Genomic DNA, 10,000 nt, shown 5'->3' with positions numbered 1-10,000 from the left:
CAGAGCCATTTTTTCCAGTGCCATCAAAATAAAAAAAAAAGAGGAGAAAACGTAAAGCTGCAAACTGAGACGTATGATCTCGACATTTTTGGACAAAACTTTTAAGTGGGGAAGAGGATTGAATATTGAATAGAAAACCGGTGCAAATGGAATTGCTGAAAAGGATCGAAATCTGCAAATACTTACAATAGCTTTATTTTTAGTATCATAGTGCTTGTGCTTTATTTCTGTTTTGAGTAGAAACAGAAATCTGTGTGTATTTTGTGTGTATGGATGTTTGTGCTGGGAGAAAGAGAGAGCAATCTAATATATTAAGGTTCCCTCCTCAATAAGTCACTCTTTTGTGGAAAATAAAAGACTCTAAATAGGCCATGCAGTATGTAAACATTTCCTGTCTACTAAGATAGCAATAAAGAATTAATCACCACTAGTTTTTTTGTAAAAAGCTCCCTCTCCCTTTCTCCCTCCACCTCTCCCCTCGTTCTCTCTCTCTCTCTCTCTAGCTTTCTCTTTCCCTCTCTTCAGGCTGTCACTCATTCTTTCATACAATGGTGACTCAGCAACTCCTGCTCTCTCTCTCTCTCTCTCTCTCTCTCTCTCTCTCTCTCCCTCCCTCTCTCCGGCGCAAGGCCGTGGTTAGTGGCCTGTATTGATTTCGCTGTGCTCCTCACTCTCCTGTGTGCTGTTGAGGCTAGGGGCTCATTGCAGGAGAGTGCTTTAGTGCAGCCAGCTTCATGGGACTCTGAATATGCTCTCACCAAAAAAAAAAAGAAAACACCCACTTACAGCACACAAACCCATGCAAAGACGTACAATTCCATTCACCCCTCAGCACACACACACACACACACACAAAAACACACACACACACACACACACACACACACACACACACACACGCACACACAGAAATACACAAATGCACAAGAGGCACATTCATGTACACACAGGAACAACACTCTGACATGTGTAAACACACTAAAAGGCACACCCATTGACCCCTCCAACATACACACCACCATACACATGCACACACACACGCACACACACACACACACACACACACACACACACACACACACACACACACACACACACACACACACACACACACACACACAATAGCTTGCGCGCACAAGCTATTCCACAACAGTTAGCTTTGCCTACAATTGCATGAAATAAAGCAACAAAGCACACACATGTGGGACCATTATAAGGCAACGATTCCTGCCACCCTCTAGTTCAGAAACTTAAGCTGAGCAGTTATCTGCTCTGGTGCATTCCTAATGTGAGAAACAGGAGAATGAGGAGTGAAGGGAAATGTTTCGTATTCCGGGCACACAGCTACGCGAAAAAAAACCTGAGATGTTTCACCTAGTTTGTCTGTCTTGTTCCCCAATCCCCCCCCCCCCCCCCCCCCCCCCCTCGCTTTTTTGCAGGTGATGTGGGTATGCAACCTGTGCCGAAAACAACAAGAAATCCTCACAAAGTCCGGAGCCTGGTTCTACAGCGGCCAGCAGCAAGGACGTGCTGAGGGGCGCCGGTTAGGACCGCAGGTCCGACTGGGTCCCGGAGGTTACGGTCCGGACTCGCTTAGGAACGGCTCGTCCATCGACAGGTGCGTCGCCGTCACTTCCTGGCGCTGGTGGTGCAGTGTGTGTTGTGTCTCTTCGAGTGACCTACTCTGCTGCCGGACGTAAACGACACCCTAGAATGACGCTGGTTTTTTTGGGGGGGTTCACGGTATCATATAGGCTGACGTGTGTCTTAAGAGACTGGACTGTACTGTTCGGGCTGTGCTGGGTTGGATGGGGATGTGCCATGTCTTGGTCGGAGCTGACATGATGACATTGGGGTGATGGGTGGCAGTTCTTTTCTGAGATTTGAAGCGAAAACTAGTGTCTAGCAGGGTTGTGGATCAGGACAACAACAGTACCCCCCCCCCCCCTCCAACCCCCCAGTACCTTATTATTAATCATTAGGGCTGGTTTGTGTCTGGGCCACTAATGAGCTGAGGGCTGTTCTGTTGTCCGCAGGCAAAGGCCCAGACTGGGACTCTGGCTTTGCCAAGCTCTGTGTGTGTGTATGTGTGTGTGTGTGAGTGTCTGTGAGTGTGTGTGTGTGTGTGTGTGTGTGTGTGTGTGTGTGTGTGTGTGTGTGTGTGTGTGTGTGAGTGTCTGTGTGTGTGTGTGTGTGTGTGTGTGTGTGTGTGTGTGTGTCTGTGTGTGTGTGTCAGAGTTTCAAAAGCTGAGTGCTAAAAATGATGGCGGTGATGATGATGATGATGATGATGCTGTTAATGATGATGATAATGGTGATGATGAAGATGACAATGATGAAGTCTGTGTATAGTGATAAGTAATGGGGGTGATGGGGGCTACGTGAATGCTGTTGCCAGTGGTGCATAAACCAGAGGTCACTGTGGTGGTTTTAAGCCGAGTCATGATGACGTTGATATTGTTGATTGTGATTGTGTTTGTGATGACTGATGGAAGATTAATGTATTTTGGGGACAGTATGCTGATATTGCTGATATTGAAGTTCGTGTAGGTGGTCATAGGTGACAGGTGGCTTATGGAATATGGTGCATAGTGATTATGATAGTGATTTCAGTAATGATTATCAGAACATTGTGGATGGCAGTGAAATTGAAGATGTTAATTAAAGTATACCCATATGTAAGAATGACTGTCAATAAAATAGATTTAAGTGCCACAAGACTTCATATTAATGACTATGATGAGGAAGAATTTTGCTGAATGTACTGTATGCTCTGTGAAATCTGAGGTCATACTGATGATGATGATGATGATGATGATGGTGGTGGTGCTGATGGTGGTGTTAGCGCTGATGAAGATGATCCTATTCTTGTGTGATTCTAAATTAGATAGAGACTTCACCCAGACGGGTGTGGGCTGCATATTGCTCTGTCTCACAGCTGTGCTGTATAAAGGAGGTGAGGGGCTTTGATAACGATGGTTTCTAACTTTGCACACAGCAAATGGGCTCTCTCAGGAGCCTGTAATCAGGGCTATTAAGGTCGGATGAAGCAGATTCTGTTGTTGTGTTTGTTTATCGAGCATCAAGAGACCAGGAAAGGAAATGGTGGGATTGGCAAAGTGGTGGTGTGGAGTCATTTTATCACCTTTAATTTTTGCTGAATGTCAGTGACACTAGAAATAACGCCCCTCTTTATGATCTGTGCTTGCCAAAGCACTGATGTGTATGAATTAGTCTGCTGTGTTTATTTTTAGGATAAAGTTAAAATATCATCAGTTCACTGAACTCCCGTTCCAGACTCTTCTTGCGGTGCATACTTAAGTAGGTAGCACAGAAAAAAAAGAGAGAAAATAGCACTGTGTTTTTGGGGTCTGCGGCATGAGTTCAAACAAGACTACCAAATGCATAACCATTATCCTTCGAGTGATGCCTCTTATTTGGGAGAGAGAAAAACTCTTTTTGGATATTGATTTATTTATTGAAGGTAGACTCAGCCCCGAAGACATTATGTTCTTCAGGGAGAGTCGCTCAGAAGATGAAAAATGCTCATGCACGTCGGCAGATTGAAGAGGCTACCATTTAGCGCTGTCTTTTTTTTTCTGCCTGCTTTAATGGCATGGCTTTGTTTACTGGGCTCAGGGGTGATTTTTTCCCTTTAAAAGGAAAAGATGGAAGGAAAGAAGGCAAGAAAGAGAGAAAAGGGAGAGATGCAGAGAGTGAGAGTGAGAGGGAGAAATGGAGTGGTGAGGAAGTGTCTGAGTGTTTGTGTGTGTGTGTGTGTGTGTGTGTGTGTGTGTGTGTGTGTGAGAGAGAGAGAGAGAGAGAGCGAGAGAGAGAGAGAAAGAGAGAGATGGAGAGGAAGAGAGAGGCTAAGAGAGGTGAAGTGTGTGTGTGTGTGTGTGAGAGAGAGAGAGAGACCAACATGCACAAAAATACAAAGTGTGAGGCCGTGCAAAAAGGGTGGGAGGGGTAGAGAGCGAGAGCAAGAAAGAGAGAGATAGCGAGAGAGAAAGACCCAGAAATTGAGAGAATAAGAGAGAAACAGACAGAGGAATTCACACACATTCACAGTAAGCATGAGAGAAGGACAGGGATAGAGACACGCATGCAGACACACATGCAGACAGAGAGAGAAAAGAAATTGAGAAAGTGAGAGATAGAGAGACAGAGAGATTGACATAGATACATGCAAAGTCAGTGCGTAAGAGTGAAGGAGTCAGAGAGAGAGAGAGAGCGAGAGAGAGAGAGAGAGAGAGAGAGAGAGAGAGAGAGAGAGAGAGAGAGGGGGATGGACAGAGAGAGGGACAGGGTGGGGAGAGTTGAGAGCTGAGCTTGCCGCTGTAGCTGCAGCCCATTGCTGCTGTAGCTTATTTGAACTTTCTTGATGGTGTCTTCCCTGAGGGCTCCCGTGGTTTTATAGTGGTCGTGGAAGAAAAGGAGCGAGAGAAGAGAAAAAAAACAAAACGGTAAAATGGGAGCGGGTAAAGCTGCTTTTCTTTTTGTAGTCTACTGTACACCCTGCTGGGGTGATAGAGTAATACATTAATTTGAAAAATATATACTGTATATGCCAGTATGCATGAAATTATGTCTTATTGCGTTGTGTCATCTGGAAGATTAAGGTAGGCTTATTGGAAACCTACAATTTTGCTGAATTCTAACCACAAGGTAAAGTGGATGATAAGCCAGCTTGAGACAAATGATTATGACTAAGAACTTGTAGCTGGTGGAATTATTTCCTGTTTTGAAAGTGCCTCCTAAACAAAGATGTTCACTAGGCAAATATGGCCATTAATGCCTTGGAAAGCCTGGGAGTGTCTTGAAAGATTGTATAAGATTGAATAAGTAGAGTGGCAATAAAAGTTTATTCTTAAAGTCATAGCTTATATGACATGGTGTTTAAGACTGAACAAATTGAGACATAATCATGATGGTGGAAGTTATTTAGTGATAATAAAATTAGGAGCATACGGTCTGAATGTGACTGATAGCTATTTCGAATGGCGCCTTATCACGGCTGATGTGTAAACATTTTTGTGTAATCTGTTGTTGAATTATGTTGTATTGTGCTATTATCAAGTGTATAAAAAAAGTAATTATTGCGATGCGTAATGGAGCTACCGGCTAGGCTATAGGTATGCTGCACTTGCTGTGTGATAAATGATATATACGCGGTCCTCACATATTGGATTTCATCCTCAAATCGTCCCATTTCGGTCTCCTCCCACCCTTTCCTCCGTTTACTGGTCTTGCCTCACATCACCGGCGTGTTCACAGTGTATGTAGGCCTCCTTCTAATGCACATGGATGCAGGCAAAAGGGAATAGACTGCACATAGTTATTTTATGAAGAACATTTCATGCGTGACTGGAAGTGTGGTGAGTGTATGTATGCTGTGTTTTTAGTACGTCTCTGACTGGCGGAGGAATAGGAGTTGTGTATGGAAGCGGTCTTCGGTGTCAGTGCCGAGGCGACCGGTAAATATGCGCCGCTACTTTTGCTCCTCTCTACCTCCCACGCCACGGGCAAACTGTCAGTCGGAAATTTGCTGGTCCTCCCGGGTCTCTTTCAAGTTTGGAGCATGAGGGAGACGTCTCCGACCGACCGTCGCTCCGTGAAGCACTTCCTCCGCCGAAATCGAAGAAAATATGGGACGTGATCGATGCATCAGCGCTGAATGTAGCCGGTGGATGTAGCGGTGCTCCGTAAGGGTGGTGGACTGTCGTTTCCCTAAGAAAAGGACCATTACAGAGAGACGCACAGTGAGAGGGAGAGGGGCTTCGGGGAGAGTCAGAAAATGCAGTTCGAGACATTGCGACAGTTCTGTAGCTCTGTGTTATCTCATTTTAACGGAGCTTTCACACCCCCTCACAACATCCTGCAGCCCGAGCTATTGGAGCAGGCGCTGAACATCGGGTGAGTGGCATCCGAAAAGGGACCTAGATGTAACCGTAGTCTCCCCTGCTAGCCATATGCCGTGACAGCTATCGCGTAACGGTGCGTTAAAAGTGTGGAGTTCTGGATATGTATAGCCTATCCTAAACATTTGACATCCTAGGCGTTAATTGTGATCCTTATTACAGCGAAAGAGGATGCGTGACAAGGAGAGCCCCTTTACTGCATCCTAAAAGGTAGTAAGCACGTCCCACCCGCATAGGTAGGAAACTAACCTCTTCCTCACCGTTACAGATTATGTAAGCAACCAGCATTGTTGTGCTGGATCCTCTGGTTAGCTACAGGGAAGATAAAAGGTGCATAAGGAAACCTTTTAGGCTCCTATCACCTAGTGCGTTTTCTCTTCAAGCTTTACTCCCTTTAGCCACTATTTCGAGATACAGTTGATGTATTTTTAAAGATCTTTATATCACCAGTACTGGGACGTAGCCTACTTGGGCCACAGAATGGTAAGTGTACCACCCTGGCCCTTACGTTGTAGCTATGACTGTGACATCCTTATGCTCACTGTTTTCTATCTTCTTCTCCATCGTTTGACTCAGTAATAGTCTGTAGTATGTTCATTTGTTTGACTGGCTTGACTGTTTGACTGGTTTTGATATGGTAAAATAACAAGTGTGTGTGTGTGTGTGTGTGTGTGTGTGCGTGGGCATGCTGTATATAAGTGTGTCTGAGGAGGGAATATGTGTGAGAGTGTTTTTGTGTGTGTGTGTGTGAGTGTGTGTGTGTGTGTGTGTGTGTGAGGGAGAACGAGAGAGATGGATTAGGAAGCGGGAGGGGTCGAACAGTGGCCAAACAGCAAAAGTACAGGAGCACATTTCTCTAATGCCTACACTCAGTCATTTGCCAACTCAACAGAATTTGGAGGCCAGACTGCAACCGAATCCAGACCTGGACCTGAATGCTCCCTAAAGCAATTATCCAGGTGCCTTGGTTGGGGAGGGAGTGTGTGTGTGTGTGTGTGTGTGTGTGTGTGTGTGTGTGTGTGTGTGTGGGAAGGAGGGGTGTGTTCTTGATACAGTCTTCTTGGTGCCCATTTAACTCTAACATGCCTGCAGTTCTATCAAATAACTGTGATATTCATGGAGATTTGTTAGCATTGTAGGACAGATGTTACCATACGGTGAACGATAGTCTCTTAGTGAATGGCCGTGGCGCACGGTTAAAGAGGGAGGAACACTAGACCATCCACAAATCAATATGCCTCTGTCAAAACAGGAGACGGCACAGCCTCGGAGCTGTCTAACGCCGTATGCTTTGGAGTGACAAATGAACTGTCTTGGGAGAGTTTGCTGTGTATTTGTGTGTGTGTGTGTATGTGTGTGTGTGTGTGTGTGTGTGTGTGTGTGTGTGTGTGTGTGTGTGTGTGTGTGTGTGTGTGTGTGTGTGTGTGTGTGTGTGTGTGTGTGTGTGTGTGTGTGTGTGTGTCTATTTTGCCAGTTCTTCTCATGTGTGTTTGGGCGTGTGTGCATGTTTGTGTGTTTGTGTCACTTCTCGGCTGTCAGCACATCAGCTCAGCGTGTCTTTCCCTCGGCTGGCCATGTAGAAACACTCCAGATGTTTCAGACCTACACAAATGCGCTTGCCGCCGCGCGTCGTCCCCACCACCAAGCCACCAGGCTTGCACCAACACAGCAGCAACACAGCCTGATGCTGGACTGGACTCTCTACCGCAGGCAGGAAAAATAGGCATGGCGAGGTCTGGTGTCTTTGCACAGTGCATACACACACGGACTATGCATTTAATTTGATTTTGAGAGGAGGCAGAGCATCAGCAGCCGCTGCTTATTCCCCCCTCAGAGAGTGAAAGCAGCAAAGCATGTCCCTTGACCTTCCCAGAAATTACTTTTTGTAGTTTGATAACTTGGGTCATTGAAGTGTAAATAATTCCAATTGGAATTTCTCTCTCCTCACTCAACCCTGCTTACCAGAGAGTATTTAAGGAACACTGTGAGATGCATATAGTATGCTTTCAAATAGTATACACTATATATACTAATAGGCTATACATATAATATATATATATGTGTATAGTATGCTTGAATTACTGTATATGGGGAGTGTGGACCCTTTGTAGAAGTGTGTTATTTAATGCTATGATACCTTTGGGTGCCAGCGAACACCATTTAATCTTTAAAAATGTTACATTTTACAAAAATATCAGCTTTTGTCCCAAAACCATTAAGAGTAACGTTAATTCAATATAGTTATAGAGTAATTACTAACTGCTTTACTCCCAATATTCATAAAAGATTGAAAAGTTAGACTCAGAAGTAAATTATCCCAAATCTGAAGAATCATCACAGTAATGTCATTGTAGGGTTGCGTTCCACTTCCTGGCTAATGGGTTTGACTGTCTTACTTGTATATTGATTGCTGTCAATGGAGGGTCAAGGATTTTAGTCCTGAAGTATGGATTACTTAAAGGAGAGTTTCCATGTCTGTCAATTTGTGATAATAAAGTGGTACTTACAGTCAGTCGGTTTTATGGCAATTTCTGAGAATTGCACCAGAATTAGGTTTACTGGAAGAGTGGCACCACTTGCGGGAGTGGTGTGGCATTTTAGAGAGAGAAAATGCACGGAAGTCAAGTTTTTGCGTAGTGCTGTAAGCGGCAATTACATTCGATAGTACATTGAGATATGACTTGATGTATGTGATAGTTTTGTGTTGAATGGAATGGTCAGTTGAGCACAATACTATTGGACAAAGATACCGTGCCACTTTAAGTAACAGGCCTTCCCGGCCACTTGATCGTCTCTTGGCCTTCCAGTGTTTGTTCAGAGCTAACTGAGACGCCTTTGGCATGGGCTAGTTTACTGGAACCTGACTCTTGTGACACGACAAAGCAGTATGCTGTCTTTCCTTTTCTTGAACTTGCTTAAGCATATTTTGGTAACCTCTCTCTGAAACCTAGGACATCTCTCTTCTATTCAGCATTTGTGGTCTTTTCTTGCTGTCGTGAATTTTTCTCCAGACCAGGTGTCAGGCTAATTTGTTGTTCACTCTGCCATTTTGCGACGTGAGCTCATTTTCATGTTACCCGGGGAGGAAAGCAGGATAGAGAGAGAAAGAAAAAAATGACAAAGTGAGAGAGAGGGAGATAGAGAGAGAGAGAGAGAGAGAGAGAGAGAAGTAAACTGAGTCAGTGAGTGAGCATCCACGCAAAACTGGCATTCTCCAGACGACATTCAGCGGTGTCTCTCTCAGGAAAATATTTTTTTTCCAGGCAAAGAGTTCTATTCAGCTGTGAACCAGATGTCTCTGATAACGTTTTCAGTTTCTCTCTCTCTCTCTCTCTCCCTCTCTCTGCAAAGGTGAAGGACGGATGAATGCAGCTTGATAATGCGTACTTCTACATGCAGTACTCCTGACAGAAAATTGATGAATTTAAATCCCACATATTATACAGTTGGTAATGTGTTAATGCTGCCGTTTGGTCACTGAAAGATCTCCCAAACAGATTCTGTTTTGTTAGCACTGATATTGGTTAAAAACACCGGTACTATCAAACTAATTTATAAAGTAAGGTAAATGCTGGGCAGACCTTCTTATTCTGAGGATTTTTGTGGCCAATGTCCAGGTTTGGGTGTGTATTGTGTTGGTTGGTCCACTGCTCATGTTATCCTATTTGGCAGATACTGTATACGTTACTTAGAAAGGTTGTTGAACAATTCCCTGAATGATTTAGGTATTGCAATTTGCTTTTCAATGATTAGACAATAAATCACCTGTCCACCATTGCCAATTTAAAGAGAATGCTGATCACCAGCTGTGTGTATGTTGGTTTGATAACTTTGCTGAGGGTTTTGGGTTAATCTACAATAATTTGTAGAGGTAAAAATTTGGTGAGAACCTGAACTGAATTGATCAGCTATTCACCTCAAGTATGAGGCTAATATTGTGATGCCGTTATGGATGCTTTTTTGAAAGTCTTGGCAATGCTCTCTCCTGCCCTTTTTCATGGCTGACACCTGATGGATGGAGATGTCCCAATTAATTACCTTCCAGAATCTTCCATCCTTCACTCACACTGATTTACATT

General features: G+C 44.2%; 1 protein-coding gene across 1 annotated transcript in view; it reads left to right on the top strand.

Annotated features, from left to right (window-relative positions):
- rims2b (regulating synaptic membrane exocytosis 2b) overlaps positions 1–10,000 on the top strand; it is a 133,306-nt gene that overhangs the window by 21,953 nt on the left and 101,353 nt on the right. The window contains exon 4 of the mRNA XM_062528706.1: positions 1,440–1,618. Coding sequence (XP_062384690.1) covers positions 1,440–1,618 — 179 coding nt within the window. The remainder of the gene's footprint in view (positions 1–1,439; positions 1,619–10,000) is intronic.

This window comes from Sardina pilchardus, chromosome 24, assembly GCF_963854185.1.
Source record: "Sardina pilchardus chromosome 24, fSarPil1.1, whole genome shotgun sequence".
Taxonomy (NCBI): domain Eukaryota; kingdom Metazoa; phylum Chordata; class Actinopteri; order Clupeiformes; family Clupeidae; genus Sardina; species Sardina pilchardus.
The sequence above is the reverse complement of the archived record's forward strand: the minus strand, read 5'-3'. Positions and strand labels throughout refer to the sequence as shown.